The sequence below is a fragment of the Lontra canadensis genome, unplaced genomic scaffold (assembly GCF_010015895.1).
Source record: "Lontra canadensis isolate GAN:19392208 unplaced genomic scaffold, GSC_riverotter_1.0 scaffold73, whole genome shotgun sequence".
Lineage (NCBI taxonomy): Eukaryota > Metazoa > Chordata > Mammalia > Carnivora > Mustelidae > Lontra > Lontra canadensis.
Genome location: NW_022631067.1, coordinates 10,044,653 through 10,069,016, shown reverse-complemented (window position 1 = coordinate 10,069,016; position 24,364 = coordinate 10,044,653). Strand labels below are relative to the sequence as shown.

Here is a 24,364-nt window from a genome sequence, read left to right as displayed (position 1 = left end):
TTTTCTGGGTTGGCAGGATATTTTATTTTTAATTATTTTCCCAACACCAGACAGATGGCAGGCTCCTTAAGGACAGTGAGGTTATGTTCTTCAATTAAATTCAGCAGGCAGTTGACTGGGTCTCATCCATGTGTCAGACACTGCCTGGTCAGGAGCACGGACACGATATTGGGCCCACCGCTATGAGTTCACAGTCAAATTGAGCCGTCGTCGGTTGGTGGCCTGGCAGAAGGAGCACCGTGGTGGGAGACCTGAGTTTGGGGCCCTTGCCTGTGACCTATCACGGATAATAACAATAGCTCAAGGAATTGCAACTACCCTTTTTTTCCATTTAATCTTTTCCCAACAACCCTGTGGTGTGTGGCACAGCCTGCATGAAAATATACAGACATAAATTTAGATAGGAGAAACTAAAATAATTTTCTTGATATTTCTACAAATGAATTTAATTTAGTCCATAAACTCTGAATTTGTTTGCTAGCTGAAAACTGAATCTTGCTTTCAAACTCAGTTACATTTGAATAAATGCTCCTTTTGCTGGCTTAAGGTCAAGGGCATGCTTCTCATCAGCGTCTGGTCCCCTGTGGCCATGGGGCCTGTCCTCTGTTCCTCCATCGGGGCAGCGATGGGTGCTTGTTTGGGGGCCTCCGATGAGTTGATCACTATCTCAGCTTCTGTAGCTCCTGATAAGGTCTGATTCTCAGTGACACCCTCTGTGTTAGTTTCCTAGGGCTGCTGTGACATATGGCATGAGAGTGGTGGCTGGAAACAACAGAAATGTACTCCTTGATAGTTCTGGGGGCCAGTTGTCCCAAATCACACTGTCAGCTGGACCACGCTCCTTCAAAAGGCTCCAGGAGAGGATGAACATTGCCCCTTCCTGCTTCCAAGGGCCCCAGGTGGTCGTTAGCACGGGGTGGCATCACTCCAGCCTCTGCCTCTGTGTTCACGTGGTCTTCTCTTTCTTCCTCTGTCTTGTCCTCATCCATTTCTTACAAGGACACTTGTCATTGGATGTAGGGCTCCCCTGGATAATCCAGGGTGTCTCATTTCAAGAACCTTAGTTTAATGACATCTGCAAAGACTCTTATTCCAAGGAAGGTCACATTCCTAGGTGTGGGAGTTAAGACGTGGACACCTCTTTTGGGGGTTCCCATTCAAGTCCCTCTCTTCTCCATCTGGTCTCTAGCCTGGGCCATTGTTCTCGCACTAGTGTTTTTCCTACACACTGGCTTTCAACTCTCAGGAAGTCGGGAAGTTCCACCGTTCCAGGTGGGAACCGAGAGAAACTTGTTCTTGGGGTTCTCTCACGCCTCTTTCTCATCTCAGAACTTCCCAGTCCTCCAACTCTGTGCAGGCCGCCCCTCATCCACGCGGGGCCTCCATCGAGGCAACCTCCCCTCAAGTTCTGATGAGAAGTGAGGCCACGTCGTGGGTGTGGAACACAGCCCGGTTGGCACCAACACTGCTGCTGGCCCCGAGGGTGGCTTCCGCCCGACCATGGAGACAGCAACCCCCACCCCCCCAACCTGCCTCCCTCAGGCTCCGTCCTGGAGAACGTTGTTTCCTCTTAGATGAGGAACGTGAAAGGAAATTGGAGCAGGGGTTTGAGAAGGAGGCTCTCAGATGTATGTAGACTGACAACTGAACACTAAACCCAACCAGAGTATCACAGGGTCAGCTCTGTCCCATCTGAGCATTTAGACTTCTGAGAACTGAATGGGGCCAACAGACCAGAGTGTGTCTTCTGAACGCTACTTACTGAAGATCGCAAGGCACTGATGAATCCAACCTTGTGCCACCCAGATATCAAGACACCAAGGAGAAAGATGATTTTGGCAGGAAGAGAATTATGAGGAAGGATTTCCAGGTGGCATGTGTGAAGACAAGGTCTTGGGAGCATGTGGCTTATTAGGGGCCTGGTGAGTGGTTAAGTACCACAGAGCACGGCTGCCAGAGGCCACAGAGGGAGGACAGGGGGTGGCACTTTGCCCAGATGCCACCAATGGAGGCTGGGAGGTGTGAGAGGGAGATTGTAATGATCACTAAGTGATGACATTAGCTTCCCCTCTGTTACCTTTTTTCCTTTCAAATGTAATTTTTTTTTTGCATAATGTAGATATTTTAAATTGGCTCATTGGCACGGTGACTAGACAGTATAAAGTACAGTTTGACAAACGGCTATTAAATACATAAGGTTTTGTTACTTGAAAAAAAAACCTGTCATTTTATACATTCTTCCTGGAGGAGAGAGAAAAGCTCCCCTCAGAGCAGGACAGAGAGATGGCCATGGTTTCTCCTTCTTGTACAGACAGGAGCTGAGTTTTCAGGGTAGAGAGAAGGTGAGACTCAAAAAGGAGAAGCTTTGGCTTTGCTAGGAGAAATGATGAAGGCGCTGCGTGGTTTGAAAGCCCCATGTCTACAGAATGAAGCAGTTGGGAAGGGGTCTGGGCAACACATTCACGAATAATAGGAGAGAATTTCAAGTCTGCTTTCAAAAATCATTAAACTTGAGTTCATTCAGCAAATATCCGTGCATGTTTCAGCAGCACGGCTTCATGAACCTGACGGTGCGATGGCACCCACAGAAACCGTCTTTAAAAATCTGCGGGCAGCCTGGGCTTCCTCCCGGAGCTCCAGTTGGACGTGGACCCTGAGCTGGGTCCCTGTCGCCGAGCATTGGCATACGGGGGCGACGGAAGTCTGGCTTTGATGGCCTGTTCGGAATGGAAATAGAAGGCGCGGGAGAGGCAGGATTCGCTGCTGCGGTTGCAAGGAGGTGAGAATTACTTTGTAGTTCTGTCTCACACTCTGATAGGGCGGACATAACCGCTGCGATAAAGGAACAGAAGTGAAGGGACGTTGACAGCTCCGCCGCCATCAGATTTAATGTACCTGTTGCCAAAGAGACATTGTTCGCCTACAGACAGGGGCTGTGCACCGCTGGGCGGAGGATGCCAGCCGGTCTGGGTGTTGGCCACTCTTCCCCCCCAGAAGTCACAGGAGTGGGGGACAAGTCCTCATTCTGGAAGCAAGGACCATTCCCGGATTCTCTCAATGTTTTGTTTCATTTTGTTTTCGCCATTTATCTGTTCTGTTTTTATAGAAAGCCGAGGTAATGGTCGTGAACGAAGATTCTTAACCCAGACACTGACGTCTGAGCCTCACCTTCAGGGTTTACCTACAGGTGTCATAGCTGCTGTGCCTAAAGGTTTTCTATCGTCATTACGTGTGGTTCACGGGTTTATATTAAGACGTTATTGATATAATAAATATTTTTTATAATTTTTAAAAATATTTTATTTATTTACTTGACAGACAGAGATCACAAGTAGGCAGAGAGGCAGGCAGAGAGAGAGAAGGAAGCAAGCTCCCTGCTGAGCAGAGAGCCCGATGCGGGGCTCGAACCCAGGACCCTGGGATCATGACCTGAGCCAAAGGCAGAGGCTTTAACCCACTGAGCCGCCCAGGTGCCCCATAATAAATATTTTTTACAGGAACCCACCACATAGCATCATAAGAGCTTCATCATTTCCATGGAACGCTTTTACCCTAACACTTGGCCAATTCTAAATTATGCTCTGCTTTATTTTTTTTAATATTTAGATTTACATAATATGTGAATTTATAATGTGACACAGAATACTACATCACAATGATGCACTTTCAGGGAAGAAAGAGACTAATGGTCCAGCCCTTCATTTCCTCTTGAGTTTGTTAAGACACACTTACACTTGCAACACAGTGGTGTTTAATTTGTGCAATGCTTAAAAAAAATTCATATATATATATATATATATGTCATATATATATTTATACTTTGGCTAGTATCTACTTTTAACAGGTCTATAACATTCCCTTGTATTAATATGCAGCCCAAGTATTCTACTACGTCATAGACAACTGATGTACTCTATCCACTTCCTTATATTATGACCAATATTGATACATTCTGAATCACCAATTTCAGTGAAAAAGTGTGGAATAACTATTAAAATATCAGAGGTACCTAATTCTTCTAGTTTGCTCAGATTATAACGTCCATTCTCAAGATATTTTTAGCCTTGATAATGCACTTAGTGGGGAAAATGCCACATGTCAAGTCTCTGGAAATCTGGCATATCTCGTTCCTAGAACGTTTAGGAATGACATTCCAATATATCGGTGGGATTCGGACCTTCCAGCTTTGAGGATTTCGGGGGATCTGTCTCCAGGTTCGCTATGGTTCCTGGCCCACTGTCTTAATAGGTGTTCAGCTGCCACAAAATCTTAAAAACCCTCTTTTCTTCTCTGACTACTCGTCTCACTCCACACACTCTACTGAAAAAGTCAGATTCTCCTGAGCTAAGAGTTTGCGAGATATTTGGTATGTTTTAAGTTTTATTCATTCAACCACAGGCAATTATCTGTCTTCCTTCCTTTTACCCAGAGCACATCTCAGCACGGTTCAGTAGACTACAGAATGCAGAAGCAGGTGCGTTCCCCATCTCATTATTCCCTCCAGTTTTGTTGGGATGTGACCGTCCGTCCTCTCTACCTAACACTGTTGAAAGTCACAGTTTATTGGGGAATATGGTGGTTTTACCATTCGAGAAGGGGTTTTCTTGACTGAGAATCTCTACCTTTATTTTTTCATTCTTTTGAACTCTGCGTACAGTCATGTCCTTGTTTTGCATATACCTCCCCTTCCCACTTTTTCTTTAAAGTTTACTTTTACTTTCTTTCCCTCACGATACAGCTTAACGACAGCCCATTAGTTGAAATGTCACCTTTAATCTTATTTCCCTCTCTACAGTGAACTTCATTAATAATTCTTTTTTAAAAATTATTTTCAAGCATACTGTAGAAGCACAGCAGGCCTCTGGGCAACACCCTGTAATCCTGAGTTTCTCTTTTTCCTTCTTACCACTTAGAATCACACTATTCTAAGTTGTCTTGCGAGCTGTGGCTGGAAACAATCTCGTTTTTTACACAGGTCAACAAAAAGTCAAATGTAATCAGAGCAATGTAAAATGGGATGTGTTCAACACAGATGCACTTTTAAATGAATTCTAGAAAATCAAGTTATTTAATTTACACTTTGGAAGCCCATTTTTGTCAGCAAAATATGACTATTCGCAGAAAGCTGTCGCCACAGAAGCAAAATCAAGAGATTGCTGTGTTAATTTAAGCACTTCAAAGGTAACAAAAAGACTATCCACAATGAACGCTTAATTACATTTTCTCTCTTTCAGTATTCACATCACAGGGCTTTCCTTTGAAACAATAATAAATGGAAAAACACTGAGGGGAAAAAAAATAGAGTCTTTCAACTGGATAAGTAAGTCTTCCACAGCCCTTATCCTCTAATCATTGGCAAAAAGTGGGGGAAAAGACAATTTCACAAGCACTCAGCAAACTGCAATCAGTCAGGACAGAATACACAATACATACCTGGCGATGGGAGAGTCATTTTAAAGAGACAATAGATAATGGTTATGAATATGCATTTGCTATACACTTAAGCTTGATTTTCATTGTGGGCTGACAAATTGGTGTCCCCAGGGGGCGATGGAAGAGCCTGCTGTTTTTTATTTCAGAACCAAACTGCAGCCAAACGTTTTTTTTTTTTTTTTTCCCTTGTTTTGCTGCTTGGCATATGCCTGTCCTTGAAAAGACTCAATCAGGAACTCCCTGGGTTGTGCGGCACCACTGGGCCAGCGTGGATAAAAAACAAAGCAGAGCTTGTGTATTTATGTGGACATCTCCCCACCCCCACCCCGCGATTGGCTTAAAATACTTTGTAGTACTTTGCAAAAGGAAGCATACAATTTAAGAAAAATGCTCATTTTAATGAAGTTCAAGCTTAAAGACAGGCTTATGGAATGGAGATTTTAACTTCTAGGTGTTCAGTTTTTTAAGGGAATGTGGTGTGTATGTTTCAGGGGCCTGGGGCCTCCCTCCACATACTGATCTGTCAACCCACAAACAGTCTCCAACTGTTTTTACTGTCAATATTTTAACTGTTTCAGATCAGGCAGGGCTGGATGACTGAAAATCAGAAATTCATTTATGTGACACAGAGCCCACAGCAAACCACAGCCTTCTATCCCTTGCGTCATAAGGTCTTGAATGACAGGTTTTATTTGTTGGTTGGTTGGTTGGTTGGTTGGTTTCTTTGTGTTTTTTGGTCCTACTTCTGTACCAGTTACAGGCTCAGAAAGGCAGGGATTAAGCTCTTGTCCAATCTGGCCAGGAAGTAGGTTGGTACTTAGACCAGGAGCTAAGATTCAGGAAAACCGGGTTGAATCAGAAGGAGCTAACTTCATGGACACCCTCACTGTGCCTGTGGGTGGGAGGATATCAGGAAAAGCTGAGCAACTGCTGGTCACGCTCCAGGCAAAATCTCCAGTGAACTGGAGAAATGACAAGTCTTTTTGGGCAGCATAGTCTGGAAGCGGAACTATCAGATTTAATTTAGTTGTATGAGGTATTTTCTTTCACCGAATTAATTAGTTCTCATTAAAAAAAATCACTCATAAATATAACAATCTGAGTAGTTAAACTTTCGGCGTGAGATGTCACAATCAGGGAACCTGACTAAATTTTCTCACAACATAAAAACTTCACATAAATCTGGCTGAGAAAAACCAATTTGAGCTTTATTGCAACAGTGTATTTTATCTGGCTCACAATACATACAAACAGTATGTTAGGATTACTTAAAGACCTAACAGTGGAAGGCAGAGGTTTAAAATGATTAGAAGACAGAGGAGAGTATTTTTACTGCCTCAGGGTGTGAAAGAGTTTCTTAAGCATGAATCCAGAACAAATATTGACCATAAGTGAAAAAATGATCATCTTGAACACATCAAAATGTAATGCCAAAAGCCCTCACAGACACTTTGAAATAAAAGGCTGCCTCAGAGAGGAGATTTGAAACACCTATGGGATTGCCAGCACTATGGGATTACTGTCCAGAGGCTATGCACCACTCCAAGGAACACATTCTATTTATTTATTTATTTATTTAAAAGATTTTATTTATTTATTTGACAGAGAGAGGGAGAGATCACAAGTAGGCAGAGAGGCAGGCAGAGAGAGAGGGGGAAGCAGGCTCCCTGCTGTGCAGAGAGCCGGAGATCAGGACCTAAGCGGAAGGCTTAACCCACTGAACCACCCAGGTGCCCCTCCAAGGAATGCATTTTAAAAGGACAAACTAACTTTAGGAAAACAGGTAAAGCATACAGTACAATTGTGAGAATCACGAAGATGGCCAGTAAATTCATGAAGAAGTGCTCCCTTATTAACAATTACTGCAATGCAGAAATGCAAGCTTAAAGCCAAGTGATATTACCATCCAACTCATGAAACTGTCAAAATCTTCAGTCTAACAGTATCAACTAGAAGTGAGAACATAACAGGGATTCTTAGCACTTGAGAGGGTGAATTAGTGCCGCTTGCCCGAGGACAGGGGTTGGCAAATAGAAGGCCCAGACAGTAAATATTTTAGGCTGAGAGGGCCAAGAGACAACACTGATGATATTCTGTGTGTACTTATATATTAATTTAAAAATGCACAAACCATTCTTTGCTCACCAGCTGTATAAAGAAAGCCTGTCGACCAGATTTGAAATATGGGCTCACAGTCCATGCTACAGAGCCCTCTGGGCAGGATTGAGGGTCCTGAACTCTACCTTCCCGCATAGATCCTAAAGAAACTCTCACACAAGTGGACACAACGTACAAACGTATTAGTTGCAACACTATGAGAGCAAAACATTCCACTGGGAGGGGCTGAAAAACAAATATGGCATAGTCCGTTATATTCCGTATATTTCTGACTACATAGAATAATGACCGGATGGACTTTATATGCATTAAGAAGAAAAGACTGCAAAGACAGTCTTTGGTGACAAACATAACTGAGAATGTATGTAGAATTGGATACCATTTATTCTGAAAATTGTCACTACTAACGATCTTAAGGAGGAACAATGATCAGGTATAAATCAGGTCAGCATGGTGTGTGGTCGTAGCAGGGAGAAAAGTGTGCAAGGACACCAGGGATGGCCATCGGGGCACTAGGGCAGAGCCTTCTCAAACTAGAAAATTAATATGAATCTTACAAACTAATGATATAAAATGTTTGTAGATCATAACCTTAAATTTAAGGCACTATCTTTTTTAATGGACACACATATATGTGAGAGACTACTGCACTTCATTGGTTTTTTAAGACACTCATTTATTTTCAAATTTTAACAACTCTGAAACTGGCGTGCGCCTTATCATCTATGTGTATGATTTAATGGTTGCTTGTGTTAATATTAAACCACATAAGTCTTCCTATAGTTATTAGCATGTTAAATTCAGTAAAATATGATTTAAAACTGGAAGATAGGTTCAGACCAGATGCATCCTAGCCGTTGTCTGGAAGAAGAGGTGTGGGAAAAGGAGGAAAGGTTAAGGCAATGAAGGAATCAGTCCAGGAAGGGGCATGAATGACACTTAAGATTGATCAATAATACTTTACTTCTATAAATTAAAAGTATCTGAAACAATATAATAAATTTTTAGCATTTATTAAGGCATGCCTTTAAACTCACACACCATGTTACTTAAACTCAGGGTTGGAGATAGTTGTGATCACCCTCACATTCCGCGGCTAAAACATCCTCAAAACTACAGCTCACATGAAGAGGGCAATCGTAGAAAGTAGGCATGTGAGGCATTATTGTCCTCACCTTCAGATACAACACGACAGAGATGTTAGGGAAGTTGTTTAATTCTTCCAAAGCCACCCATCTTGGATGAGCAGACTAGAACCTGAACCTAGACTTTGAACTCTACAGCTGTGGAGCGGCTGTACTCCACCTCATTTCCCAAAGTGCCCTTATTGCTTTCCAGATTTGTAAAAGATTATGAATAAAAGAAGAGATTATTTAAATTTATAGCTTTAACTTAGAACCTCTTTTTCAAAATCATGATGGAAAAATTACAATAAAATTTTGGGCAGATACTTGACTCAGTACAACAAAAAGGCAGAATTACGTACAGGTTTTCCAGATCTGCTCTGCGGATTCCTAGGGGCACAGGCGAGCCCTTGGGAGTCCCTGGAAATACTTCAGTGTTCCACTGTCAGTGCCATGGTTTTGGCCCCATTAGGAAAATTGAGGCTGCCCAAGAAGTCAATGCACCAGATTTAATATTTTATTTCATTGTATTAGTGATCTCTGTAGAAGTTCACTTGAAAAAATATTACTTTGGTAAGCAGCTTACTAGGCTGAATCATTTTTCTTCTTGCTTTCATATTGTGTGAGACTCTCACTAAAGGATTAAATCTATGTGAAAAATCTGCCATGGGAATAGCAAACAAGTATACTCTTTTAATAGAAAAAAAATAGATAGATTATTACCATTCACAGATGATTTCAATCATCTCTCTCCTACCTTGAACCCACGACCAATAGTCTCCAAGATATTCTACAGTTTTAAAGGAACTTAAACACAAAGTAGATGCTTAATAAAACAGTTGAATTCATAAGTGAGTGAATGAATGAGTAAATGAGTGAGTGAACTAATGTCAGAGACTTAAAGGTCTGGAAGGGAGGATGAAAAGTGCTCAGGGCCATGTGTCATGCAGGATGGGCAGGTTTCACTGTGGAAGCTGGGTGTCCGTTTCCCTTGCTGAATGTTCTTTCATTTTGTGCATATTTTAAAAATCAACCTATGCAAAAAAAAAAAATGCCAAAACTACTTCCATGTGATTCTACTGCTTGAACCTAGAACCTTACACCTAATAACCATGCGTCCCCACACACTGCTTGATGGCTGTGTTTCAGTTTTTAAAGAAAGGCTGTGCTTATAGCAAATGCAACCTTGAACACATCTAGTTTCTGAAGCACTTACATGGTTCATATTCAGAATTGGAAGGGACCTTTGCACTCACTTGAAATCTGTTTTATTTTAGGGACTCTTGGGCAGAGCTTGACTCCATGAAGACATTTTCAGGGACAGTGGAGACATCGCGATCTAAGCAAACAGCAAGATGGCTGAATGACCACAGGCTGTGAGACCAGGAAGACGTGGGAACATTCTGGCTCCAGCATTTACACTCTATCTGGCATTGGGCAAATTTCTTAACTCTATTGAGCCTCAGTATCATCATCTGTAAAGCGGGAGCATTACCTACCTTGGTTGTTCCAAATATTAAGAATAAAATTATAAAATATTTTGCTTTTCAATAAACAATAGCAGGGGTGTCTTTTGTTTGTTTTTTTGCCTTTTAAATTTCATGTGTTTCTGATAAAGGATAACATTTTGGGTTCTTACCTTGGAACTTCTAACATAATAGAGCTTACGTTTGCTTCTTAACTACACACGCTTTTATTGTAAGGAGAAAAGACCTGAGGATCACATTAAAAGACCTGAGAATCATGGTGCTTCATACATTAAGGCCACATTTCACATTTTTTTCCTTTCTGTTTAATAGAAATGCATTGAAAAGAAAAAAATCTGCTGTGTGACAGAAGTCAATTCTTCCTGGGTTTTGGTATTTAATTTTCATGACGCTTTTTACAATATTTGAAGCTCTGAGTTTTAATTTTCTCTCATGCGTTTCTTTCCGTCAGAGCCCCCAAACATGGAGTTCAATTCTCACTGTACCCTGAGATCTTCACCTTGTCTTCAGTTTAGTCTCAGCTTGGAAAAGGAAGTGACACTGGAGATCTTGCCTCTACATGATAAATGATAATAATGGCAGCAATCCTAATAATGTAGCCCAGCTTGATTCTTAGATCACGGAGAGCGGGAATGCTTAGAGATGGGGAAACAGGTACACGAAGGTGGGATTCCCATTTTGTCTTGTCTTGTTTTCCCTCATGCGGACACTTGTATCTGATGGAGACCCCTTTATCAGACCCGAAATCTAGTGTTCTTCCAGGAGATCAATTCATAGGAATTGAGACTGGAAGGGACCTCATCTGGTCCGACTACGTACCTGGGTTCTCTGGCTCTTGTTCTGAAATGGAAACTAGGCCACTGACGCCCATTGATGGTCATCCCACTACGGTTCTAAGACAGAAGTGAAATGAAATGCTAAACTCACCAGAGTGGCAAAGAGATGGTACAGAATGAAATAGATGGCCACCACAGGAGCCCACATGTGGCCCACAGCATTCAGAGTTTGGTCCATCACGTCTACCCATCCTTCCTGGGTGAGGATCTGGAACATGGACATAAATGCCTGCAGAGGAAGAAAATGGAGGTGTGAGACACCTGCTCGGGCGGGCACGCAGTTTAAAGCTGGTGTTCGGTGGGAGAGGACTCTGGTGTCAACATTATTCATTTTTACCTGATCGGATCAGGGGAAGAACAGCCTTAATGCAATAGATGGGAAACAGCTGAGAACTAAAGATCCGAAAAGCCCGGTATCTAACTTTTCAGTGTGGAAAACTAAAATAATCACACTGTATTAAAATTAGCCTTGTGGGTGGGAAAACACTATTGAGTACATTTTTTAAAAAACCAGGACCTCTTTTTATTTGAATTTCCTTTTTTTTCTCTATAAGCAAGCTAAGAGTGAACATTTCCAACAGATAACTGTATTTTTATTTTGCTAAGTGCAACTTATTTTTATAGAGAATTGCATTTGATTATCTAAAGGCATATGAGAATAATAGCCTTAATTTTACTTTTATAGTACCCATCTATCAAATTATTTCAGTTATATTAAAAATCTGAGACTCCTTAAGAAAGAAATCTATCTTCCTTCCTTCCTTCCTTCCTTCCTTCCTTCCTTCCTTCCTTCCTTCCTTCCTTCTTCTCTTTCTTTCCTCCCTCCCTTCTTTCTTTCTTAATGGGGGAGGGGGTGAAGTGGGAGAGGGAGAGAGAGAATCTCAAGCAAGCTCCACATTCAGTGTGGAGCCCAACAGAGCTTGATCTCATGGCCCTGAAGTCATGACCTGAGCTGAAATGAAGAGTCAGAGACTTAGCCAACAGAGCCACTCAGATGTCCCAAGAAAGAAATATTTCTAAATGATACTGCCATACTGAGCAACTTAATGAAGACAAACACATTTTTCATGATTTTTTTCTTTTATTTTCAAGGTACAGAGTCAAGACCATGAAAGGGGCCAAGACCTAAATAAATAAATAAATAGATAAATAAATAAATAAATAAATAAGTACATAGATAATAGAGCATTCCAACAGAATCCAGCCAAGCTAAAAGACCCATACTTTCTCTGCCAAGATCTTTGGTTAGTTCCATTCTTATAAGTTTTTCCTTATTAAATATAGGGTTATATGTACAGCTCTGATTTGAGGATCTTGTATACATTAGTGGTCAATAAATGTTTCTTAATGAGGATTTATGATGATGATGATGTCTGGGAAAAGTGATAATTGGAATCTAGTGACTCATTAAAAATGTTTTTATAGGCTTTAGTAAAATGAAGATGTAAACTGGGCTCTGAGATCCCAGGAAATAATGTCCAGGGTAATACAAAGACCAACAGGACCCTGTAACCCTGAAAGGATCTTAGAGACAAAATGGACACTGCAGATTAACTACTCTGATCCTTTGTTTTTGAAAATAAGGAAAATGAGGCTTAAAGATGAGAGGTGATTAGCCAAGGTCACTCTACTAATGTGTGACACTAACAATTCACACCAAGTCACTATGACTCCAAAGTAAATCCTTTTCCAAGAACCGCATTCTGTGTTCAGTGAGGTCTTGAATCTGCTACTTTCCAGGCTGAATCCTACACAGTAAGCTCTCTTAGCAGTTTGTTTTGCTAGGAACACTCAAACCAACTGTTGTAGAAGAGGACATTAAATGCCTGACACATAGTGGACCCGCTTGAGCAAAGGAGTGATTAATTGTTAAATGATTCTTGTACCAGGAGATATGATTTTCTGCTTATCTTTTGTCTATGTGTGAAACACTTAACATCTCCTTGAGTTTTTCTATAATCTCATTACCCTACAGTATATCTTGCTCACGAAAGTCCGAAGTATGCTGTTACTGATGCTTGAACTCAGCATTGTCAAGGACAATATAAAACCTTCCCTGCCAGAGCGCCCAAGAGAATATTAGCTCTAACTCATCCTAAAAATGCTTCAGAAGACTTTGCAACACATCATTTAACTTCATAAGTATGACAACACTTATCATTGAGGGCAATTATTTTTTTTCTGTGCCTTTTTTTCTATTGAGTATTTATTACATCCAAAGACAAGGAACACAAGTTCCAAAGATGATTCACATAAAAATATCAGACTTCTGTATTGCCTTCACTGAAGATGTCACCAGTGTGAAAGTGTGTGTACATTCTAAAGACTCAACAGCAATAGGGGAAGATCAAAACACCCACCAGTATAATGGGAAATTTACCTAACAAGGATTTCTTTCCCCCAAAATGACAGGCAAGCTTGTGATCGAATCCAACATCTATTCTCAGTACTGAGAAACCAAAAAATGCAGGTGTACCCTTCAACTGCCTTGGGCACCAACCAAATTAATTTGTTTTCATCTACTGCATTAGCTTTCATGAATACTCAGCTATGAGGCATTCAGTAAATGCTTAGGAACACGGAGTTATGGGATTGTAATCTGTTGCTGGCAGATAAGCAATGTGGGCAAGAACACTGGGGTTCTCTTCTACTCTTTTCAGCGTCTCAGAAGAAAAAATAATCTCATTTCTGCACAGTTTAGCCACCTGTAAGATGCTGTGAATTGTATTTGAGAGCAATGCTTTGTTACAATGCATGTGTTTCTAGCTGCTTATGTGGATAAACAATGAAAAGGAGGGCCACGAAATACATCTATCACAGGCTGAAGACTAATTGGTGCCTTGCCTGAAGGCTGCTATGTCAGTTCTGTTGAGATTTTATCCAGAGATTTAGATTCCGATGATGGAGATGTAACTCAAGGACACTTACATTGTGTCACACAGTGTGACACACAGAATGTGTGTCCCTTGATGGTCTTCTTAGCTTACTTATTTAAACATCGATTGTTAGTAGTTTCTTGGGGCTTGAGGTGTCAGGGATTGAGATGAGGAAGACACAGTTTCTTCTACCAAGAAATTTATAATCAAAAGTGATAGAACAATGAAAATGACCAACTCTAGGAAAAAGCAAAATGGGAAATATGGTGTATAAGAGATCTATGGTAAAGCTTTCAAGGTGCAAGTTAGAAGTACCAATGTATCCCTTTTTGGGTGAGGCAAGAACTGTTTGGGGAAAATGATGGCAAGTGATTGTCATGATGAAAACGAGTACGAGGTAAATGGTGGAGAAGGGGGCAAGGAACAAAGGCCTGGAGGAAGTCCTCTCTTTTCTCCAGCCATCTGCTGATCTGTAATGCCAATTTCCTAGCCTGTGGACCTTTTGTTCCTCCTTATGGGTTTCCACCAGCTCTTTTTTTTTCCTCAAGATTTATTTATTTGACAGACAGAGATCACAAGTAGGCAGAGAGGCAGGCAGAGAGAGAGAGAGAGAGAGAGAGAGAGAGAGGGAAGCAGGCTCCCTGCTGAGCAAAGAGCCCAATGTGGGGCTCGATCCCAGGACCCTGAGATCATGACCTGAGCCGAAGGCAGAGGCTTTAACCCACTGAGCCACCCAGCCCTCCACCAGCTCTTTAAAAATTAAGAAGACTCACCTATTATCCGTTATATATGTTTACTGTATCTTCCTCTATCCGTTTGTGATATTTTTGCAAACATCAATTTTAAATTTCTGTGTGGTTTCATTTGCTATTCTTTTATCTAAGTTAAAAAAAAATTCTTTCACGGAATATTAGACTAATATGTACCCATACTTTCATGAAGTAGTTTTAGTTTCCTTTTTTTATTATGTCTAACATGCTGAACCAGAAGTCACTATTTAAATCAGTCTAAATCTGGAATTTATTTTGGTATAAGAAGTGAGACAGGAATTAATCTTATTTTTCTTTCACATAGGTGATCAGCTGATTCAGCACAATGTAAGTGGAAAAAAAAATCTTTTCCCTAATTTAAAATACCCCCTTTATTATATGGCGAATAGTCATATAATTTCATCTCTATTTCTAAATTTCTATTGCTTTCCATCAATCTCACCTCCAAATTATCTAGCAAATTGTACATTTATTTTAAAAACTGCTGGAATTCCTAGCTGCTCCTCATAAACTTTTGTTTTCAGAATTCTTTTAATTATTTGTATATATTAATTCCTCAAAATATCTTATTTGTTGAGATCACATTAGTCCGAGAAAAATTGGTATTCTTATTCACCAATCTCATAGAAATGTTTGTCTTTCCATTTATTAAGTTTTTATTCATAATTCTGAACAAGTATTTCTTCTTATATGATTACCACACACTTCTTGTTAAGCTGATTATTACTTTTCAAAAATTTAATCAAGGTGATGCCATATCATTAAAATATTGCACAGTAAAGGAACTTGAGGATGGTTTCTTAATGAATGATAAGCATAAGCTACATGCTTAAGTCTGTTTTTCAGTCCTAACTGGTCTTTCACGCTTGTCAGTACATTGATAATCAACAGATTGATAGTCAATACGTTGACCATGAAAATACTGTTCACTGTGGGCCCAGTAATATTCTCAGACTGTTCTTCCCCCTCCAGGGCTCCAATGTGTGACCTGTATGGTGCCAGAGGGAAAATGGTCCAGGTTGAGTGGTTCATTTCTCACTGTTTACTAATTGCTCAGAATCTGGCCCAGTTTCATGCACTTTATCTGAATCTTTGCTTACTTACACAATGTTTAGTTTAGTTTAGTTTTGCTTGAGATTTTCTGATTGTTTTTTGCACATTTCTTTTTTTTTTTTTTAAGAAGTTATTTATTTATTTGATAGAGACACAGTGAGAGAGGGAACACAAGCAGGGGGTGTGGGACAGGGAGAAGGAGGTTTCCTGCCGAGCAGGGAGCCCAGTTCGGGGGTTGGTCCCAGGACCCTGGGATCATGACGACAGAGCCACCCAGGCACCCCATTTTTCACACATTTCATTGGGAAAAAGACATAGATACTTTTTTCCTCTTCAACTTCCTATAGCTTCCAGATTCCCATGGATTTTATCTATTGTTTAGAATAAATGCCACTGTTATGTCCTATAGATGTTCTTCCTGAAGCCTTCAATTACCCCCAAACCATTTGACCCTTACTCTCAGATATTCTTCTTGGGGGTCTTCTTACCATTTGCTTTAATTTAGACTAAATATGCTCCACAGTTGTCAGAAATCTCGTTTTTAACTTCCTTATCTAGATCTTTTGTTCTCTCCATTATGGCATCAGAAAGTCATCCCAGAATCTCATCCCCACTCATGAGAGTCCTGTTTCAATGTCAGCTAGGTTTTCTTCTCTCTGTTTTGGTGTCTTGGTTTGAGGAGAGGGGTCTGCAGGGACAGAAATATTTGCTAGGGCTATGGGAGGTTATGCTTGGAATATCAAGCTTCAGATATTTCTTCAATTCAGATAGGGCCCAGAAATCTTTCCTGCTGCCAAAGCCAATCAGTCCCAGGTGTTAGCACCTTCCCAATCACCGGATCTCCCCACTGTCTCCGGGGTGGGGCAAACAGCCTGATTCTGCCTGTTTGGGTTCTCTGTGTGGAGGGAGAGGGCAAGAGGGGGTCTCCTTACAACCCTGCCCCCAGGGCCACCTGTCCCCTTGTGGCTTCTGTTTCCTTCTTTCCTCTTTATAGTCTCATTGTGCTAAACTTTTATTATGGAAGATAATTTGTTTTTGGAAATTATGATTATTTTGCTTTCACTTTCAAGCTTTCTTCCTAAATGGAAAAAATAAAACAGTAAGACCTAGCATTTTATTTTATCTGGCACAAGAGCTAGAATAAGTCATCTCTATACTTGGGGGTTCCTTGTTGTCTTTTTCCAGGCCTATGCATGTTCCCATGGCCTGGTCTCCTCAGATTGAGGGAGATGAGTACATGTTTTAGGATTTGCTTTTCCAATTTATTTTCTTCTCAACATCTGAAAAACAGGCTTAAGGCATGAGCATAGAGAGTTCATCCTCTATGATTTTCTCTCTGTTTGCCCCCCACCTTCCTCCCTCCTTCCTAGTAGCTGCTATTCAAAGATAATGGCACAAAATTGTGGTCTTGACTTTGTGTGGTTTTTGCTGGTGTAATTTTTTCTGACTGATAATTAACTGTTCTTTTTGTTTCCTTTGGTTTTAGGGACAAAGGGTCTATGATTTTGCTCTTTTACCCCTCAAGTCCAAACTTACTGATATAAATAGGAGTAAACAACTTTGTTTACAAATGCTTTGACTTTTTAAAAAAATTATTATATTTTATTTTTTAGAGAGAGAGAGAGAAAGTGTATGCATGTGTGTTCATGCAAGTGGGGTGTGGGAGGGGCAGAGAGAGAAGGAGAGAGACAGAATGTTAAGGAGTGGGCCCCAAGCCTAGCTCCTGAGCTCTGACGAGGGAGCTGATCTCACCGCCCTGATATGATGGCCTGAGCCAAAATCAAGAGTTGGTCACTTAACTCCTGGGTGGGACTGAGTCACCCAGGAGACCTACAAGTGCTTTTACTTTTTGATTCTTCCCATATTAAACACCACTATAAAGGTCAGTCTCTTTCATACTGGAGGTGCTTGGCTGCACTAATTGAATCAGGGTTGAGTTGTTAAGCAGAAAATGGTCAGTTGCCCTTAAGGTGATCAGCAGTAAACAATTCTGCCCCATCAGAAAAGAGCTAACCCAATCAAAAACACTGCCAATGGACGCCCTCCAGTGGAAGCTATAGAGAAAAATCACTGTGTTAGCAGTAGCACCTGGAGGTGAACAACAGAGGACTAGCTATGCAGGTCAGTAGGAGCAAGAGGGATCATTAAGGAAGGCTGAGTTATGAGCATGTTGAAAATCCAAGGAGGCAAAAATCTCTGAATGAACAGAAGTTAAGTAGGAGAGAAAACCCAGAGCAGAAATGGAAGTGATGTTCATTGAGTGGAGAAGAAATGTTGTGAAAATCCCTGGCACAGGGAGCACCTTTTCTAATTGGAGAGCATCATATCCCTCAGGTAAGGGGGAACAAAACAAAAGGCAAGGCCAGAGTAGAGAGTGAACGTCCCAAGGCAGAAGGGTGACAAGGCAAACTCTTCCAGGGCTGATGCAAGAGAAAACACATCTAAAAGGAGAGAAAAGGGTCCTGGGGTCACTGAAGGGCCCGAGCACTGCAGTGGAGAGCCACAAAATTCACTGTCAGCCCTTCTCAGGCTCCTTTGCTGGTATTGCCCAGATTAATCTCTCCAAGCTGCAGAGTCTCAGGGCTTGGTCCTCCAATCTCTTTTGTGCCTCTCAATACTCACCAACTAGTTGGTCTCACTCATTCCAATGCCTTTCCATACCCTCTCTAGTCCCACACCTGGAATCAACTCCTTGTCTCCATTTGGATGTGTATTGAATGGGAATTAGATGTTCCACATCAAACTCTTTATGCCCTATTCTCCAAACCTGTTCCTTCTGTCTCCTTCCCATCTCAGAAGAATGACAGCTCCATTCTCCAAATTACTCAGGCCAATAATCCCACAGACATTTTTGGTTCTTCTCCTTTCCTTACATCCTGCAGGCAGCCTGTGAGGAAATCCTGCAAAATCCAACCTTGGTTTGTGATCTCAGTTCTACATTTATTCTCAACGTTCCTTGATATCACCACTAAAACAGCCAGCAATTTCCCCCCCAAGTAGCCCTACATTTTGTTACTATCCTTTCTGGTCATAAATTGAGACTGGGGGACTTGAGTAAAAATAAGACCACCAAAGAGGGAGAAATAAGAAAGTATTTTCATAGCTTCTCTTTTATTCCAACTAATAGCCTTGCGTGTCGATCACAGATGGGATGAACAATATCCCCTAGACCAGGCTTCCACCAGGCCGAGGGCCCACACTGAAGTACTGATGGCAGAGATGGGTTCATCCATGACAGTACATCCTTTTCTCTCTAAAGGCCCCAAGGATCCATTATGACCCTGAATCTCTTTCTGATGGACCTTCTTCTAGTTAGGTGAAAGAAAAAAAACAGTATTACCCTATACCGAAGTAAACAGGTTATAAGTCTCTGTTCAGGCCTTACAAAGCAGTTTATAACCCTTTAAAAAGATAACATGGATGCCCTTTGATAACTTGATGTCCCAATGCATGTTTTGGGCTTTGAGTACGTGTGGATATTAATTTAGGTTAAAAAAATAAATATTCTTGGGCACCTGGGTGGCTCAGTGGGTTAAAGCCTCTGCCTTCAGCTCAGGTCATGATCTCAGGGTCCTGGGATCGAGTCCCACATCGGGCTCTCTGCTCAGCAGGGAGCCTGCTTCCTCCTCTCTCTGCTTTCCTCTCTGCCTACTTGTGATCTGTCTCTGTCAACGAAATAAATAAAATCTTTAAAAATATATATATTCTTAAAATGTTGGATGAGCACATATTGCATGGAGCACTGGGTGTGGTGCATAAACAATGAATTCTGGAACACTGAAAAGAAATAAAAAATTAAAAAAAATAAATAAAATCTTAAAAAAATTGGGTAGGTAAATACCTCAGGTTTTGGTCAACATAAAGTGAACACAATATATGGTATGATCCCATCTGTAATATGTAAATCTGATATGTTTTTGTGTACCTTAAAATAACTGCAATCCTATAAAATAAACTTAGTGCTTGGGGGTCTGGAATGGGGAGGCCTGAGGAGCTAGGAAGCAGGGTAAATACTCTCTTTTGAATTTTTTAAAATAACAGTTTTACTGAGATATATTTTTACCGAGATATATATTTACTGAGCTATATACCATCAGATACATCATTTAAAGTCTACAATTAAGTGTTGGGGCACATGGATAGCTTAGTCAGGTAAGCATCTGAATCTTGATTTCAGCTCAGGTCATGATCTTAGGGTCCTGAGATCGAGCCCCGTGTTGGGCTCCTCAGTCAGTGGGGAGCCTATTGGAGATTCTCTCTCTCCACCTCCTGCTCCCCCTCCTCCTAAAAATAAATAAATCTTAAAAAAATAAAGTTTATAATTAAGTGCTTTTAGTTTATTTGTAGAGTTGTACAACATTGTCACTAATTAACTTAAGAACATTATCTCTGCTTCCCCTCAAAAACTATGTACCCATTGGCATTCCCTCCCCATTCCTCCTTCCTGCAGCCTTCAGTAGCCAATATCCTTTCCATCTCTATGGATTGGCCTATTCTGCACATCTCCTATGAATGGAATCATACAATCTGGGGTCAGGGTTCATCCATGTTATAGTGTGTATCAGCAATTTATTGTTAATTGTTATTGCATTATAAGGATAGACCACATTTCATCAGTTCATCAGTTGATGGATATTTGGTTTCCACTTTTTGGCTATCATGGATAATGCTCTATGAACATTCTAGTACAGGTTTTGTGTGGACGCAAAAATTCCTTTGCACTTAATATGCCTTTTACCTTTTGTGTTAAGATATATGTAAAAACAGATACCTATTTTATTTTGAAAAGTGTACACAGTAAACATTTTAAAACATGGTGAAGCATACCACACAGGCCAACATACAGCTTTCATGGTACAATGTAATTTACATCTATTTTATCTATCTTTAGCTGGTTTCAAGAACTCTTTCTCTCCAATATATTTGCTTTCCAAATGAAATCCATTTGACAACTTACATAGTGGCTCAACCTTTTTATGGGGAGTGTCCCTGCTGTGTCTTACTACCAGTCAACCCTAAAATAGAAGATTTGACTTGATGATATTCACTGAGTACAAAAGTGACATCTCCTGTAGTTTTAATTGCCTTAATTAGTCACCTACTCAATGTCCTTATTTCTTTTTCTCCATCCAAAAAGCAGTAATATGTTGAGGAGTTGTATCCTCTGAAAAACCCACTAATGTCATGATCCTTTACTATTTTCATATAGTAATTTCTTTTTATTTAAATTTCCTTTTATTTAAAACTTACTCAACTATTCAAAGTTGTAGTATTTTTTTTTAAAAGATTTATTTACTTGTTTATTTTAGAGAGAGAGAGCAAGAGTGGGAGACGGGCAGAGAGAGAGAGCGAATCTGAAGCAGACGTTATGCTCAGCGCAGAACCCGGTGTGGGGCTCATCCCACAACAGTGATATCGTGACCTGAGCCAAAACCAAGAGTTGGACACTCAACTGACCGAACCATCCAGGTGTCCCTCAGATTTGTAGTATTTAAAATAACATCAATGAATAGTAAATGTTGGACTTACCACATGTTGGCTGGCAGAATCATGACTGACAAGATCAAGGTCTTAGGGAGAATTGGGGGGTGGGAAAATCCCAATAAAAATGACATTTTTAAATGTATTTTAAAACTACAGTAAATAAAATCTCTAAGAGCACCACTTACTGTGGTGAAACTAAGTTATCCGTAAACAGAAACTCTGGATCTGAAATCTGGAGTGAAAACATAGCACTGTAATGGCAAAGCCATTGGCAGTAGCCATTTCTTTACTCCAGCTCTCTCCTTGAATGGTTTAGATGGAATTCCAGCATCCATCAATTCAGTGACACTTTTCTCAGTTCCCCAATCTCCATCTCTCTGTCTTTTTGGCCAACTCTCAGGAAAAATGCCAACTCGTAAGTGGGCCTGACTCTTCATCGGGCTGCTCCGAGGAGAGGGTTACCGCTAGGAAAACAGATTCCCTTCCCCCTGGCTTCCAAAGGGGCCTCAACACTGTCCAGCAAAGCTCTTCCCTGTTTTCGCTGAGGCCATGACCATCCACAAGCTTTCCAAGACTTCTTGTCATCTGACTGACTTCATCCACCCCATCTCTGCCCTCACTCTCAAGAGACGGCCTTCCTCGAGGGGAGAGCTGAGAGTGCCATTTAAAATAGAAGCTGAATGTGCTGAGCGTAAGACCTCGACCTTCTGTGAGTGGCAGAGCAGTGAGGCAAAGAACCCAGTGTTTAGTTCTGCAGTCATAGGGCTCGAGTTTGGGATCAAACCACTGCCCTGCTTAGTGGCACTGGGTGAAACACTGAGCCATCCAGACACCAGCTTCCTGAAATGTGTGACAGTGTCACTTTGAAGACTGTTTTGACGATCAAAATAAGTTATTATTAAAATATTACTTCTATGGTGCTTTCATGTTTTTAAAGGCCTCACACATAAGTACAGCATATATGTGAGGCCTTTAAAAACATGAAAGCACCATAGAAGTAATATTTTAAAATAAAAATTTAAAAATCTCTCTTAATAACCCTTGTTTAAATTTCAGAATCTCTATACAGTCTCTATGACTTAAAACTCTTTATGTTATATACAGTGTCATATACAATTATACTGGATAAACTATATTTTTAAAGAAGACAGTTCCTTTCAGATACATGATTTTGAAAGTGTGACTATTTTTGGAGACATCGTTTTATTTTATCTTTGAACTAAATGATTCCCTACATATCCTTGATAGTTGTAAGCGTCTCTATTTTATGATCTATTAATTGGTACTGGCCATCAATTCGAAAACTTTGTTTTCATACAATGTATTTTCCAGGCCATCTTCCCAGACTATATTTTACCTATAAATTATAGAAAAAGGCTAGAGTAAATGTTTTGTTACTAATAGAGGCTGATAAATTGCCTTTTGGTGCTGTTAATTCATCCGAGTACTTACTGAATAAACAGTAAAAATCACAGTGTTTGCAAATGGACTGATAATAGACAGCTAAGTAAAAAAGGGTCTCTGCTCGGAGTTACCACATACACTGAGATCTGGAAACACACTGAAACACTGACTGGATTTTATTGTAGGGCCCTGTTCTGGAAAGTTTAGTTACCAGTGACTTTTAAATGGTAAAGGTTTTAGAGCCACGTAGGTCTCTGTCTTTATAGGAACTCTTCTGGAATTCGAGATCTGTTGAAACCAATTACCTTTGTCGTTAGTAGAAGTGAAATGCTTAAAATACTAATCTCCCTATAAAATGATCACACCTATTCCTTATCCCTGAGAAAGAAATAAAGGTTGAAACTGGAGGTTTTAATTAATTCTGTGACTGCCTTTTATATTGACAAAAAAGACCAAGCAGTTCTTCTGCTTTTTTTTTTTCCCAAAATGAACCCACATTATTTATCTCACTTCTGTAATTCCTAAAATGTGCTGTTGCCAAGCATTCCATTTAAATGAATAAAAAAGGGTGGGGGAAGTCTCTTTATTGGTCAAATTTCAGACCACCATGGAAAAGCCTTACTGAATCAAGACGGAAGTAATTGGCCTTAAATGTCAAAATGAGCTTGAATGTAATTAGAAGCAAAGCAGGCATCAGAACATTATGCCTACTCCAGCAGCAAATTACTTTAAGTAGAGCCTACACTTAAATATAATTTCCGGAGTAAAAGGAAAGATGGCAGAAACTCATTTGTAAGAGTCAGTGTATCTTCCTCTCATCCTGGAAGTGTCTGTAGGTGTACCCAAACCTCTCTTTTCTTTTCAACAGCCATGCTTGGGTTCACTTTTACAGAGAACACCGCCACTGACCACGCAGGCAAAAATCACGGATGTGTAGTCTCCTGCGATTTCTTTCAGGATAAGATTAAAATGACATGAAGAGAGACACTGAAATATGACTAGCATTTACATGGTGCTTCACAGCTCCCGAAGCAGCTAATTGTCCATTATGTAGAGCAACGTGAGTAATAGCCCCGTGGATGATTATTGTACATACAGTAGCCGCTGCTGGCGCTCAGAGGTCTTACACGATTAACCTAGACCTGCAGGGAGCGAGCGGTGGCCCTGGACCTCTAGGCTGGGATCTGCTGCCTTCAAATTCCTGCTGTCATTTTGAACATTGCAGGTACAAGACAACTTAAGATCTAATAATTGCTGATGTCCCGAGACAAGCAATGTAATATTTAAATTTTAGAAATTTTGTAATATTTAAAATGTTTACCTTCTTTGTCTTACACAGGCCTGGGTACATGTCTAAAACCCTGTATTATGCTCAGCTGATTAATGAAAAATAGGTATCTCCAGTATCTTCTATTCTTGGCTAAAATAAGCTCCATGCATTAACATTTTTCCATATGGGAAGAACACAATATTTTCATTTTCATGAGAATCTAAAAATCACAGAATTTTAATTTGTTTTAATAATAAAACTGTATTAATCATTTACGACGTAAAGGTTAAAGTTCCTATATTAGAAACACTTATCTTAAGGGAAAAAAGATCAAGATGAACTGAAGAACTTTAATTTTTCCCCAAACAATCTTTCTTGCAGAGCATGATATTTTTAGTTGAAAGGTATACTTCCCACCGATTATATTAAAATAATTTTGAAATGCAACCATCTAGCTGACAGAACAAACAGCTGTGAAAATGAGACCTGGAGGTTTATGCAAATAGGAA

General features: G+C 40.4%; 1 protein-coding gene across 4 annotated transcripts in view; it reads right to left on the bottom strand.

The window, feature by feature from the left end:
* The window catches only part of NALCN (sodium leak channel, non-selective), a 303,765-nt gene that overhangs the window by 111,988 nt on the left and 167,413 nt on the right, over positions 1 to 24,364 (bottom strand). For all 4 annotated transcript variants that reach the window (XM_032881092.1, XM_032881089.1, XM_032881090.1 and 1 more), the window contains one exon: positions 11,090 to 11,227. In XM_032881092.1, coding sequence (XP_032736983.1) covers positions 11,090 to 11,227 — 138 coding nt within the window. The remainder of the gene's footprint in view (positions 1 to 11,089; positions 11,228 to 24,364) is intronic.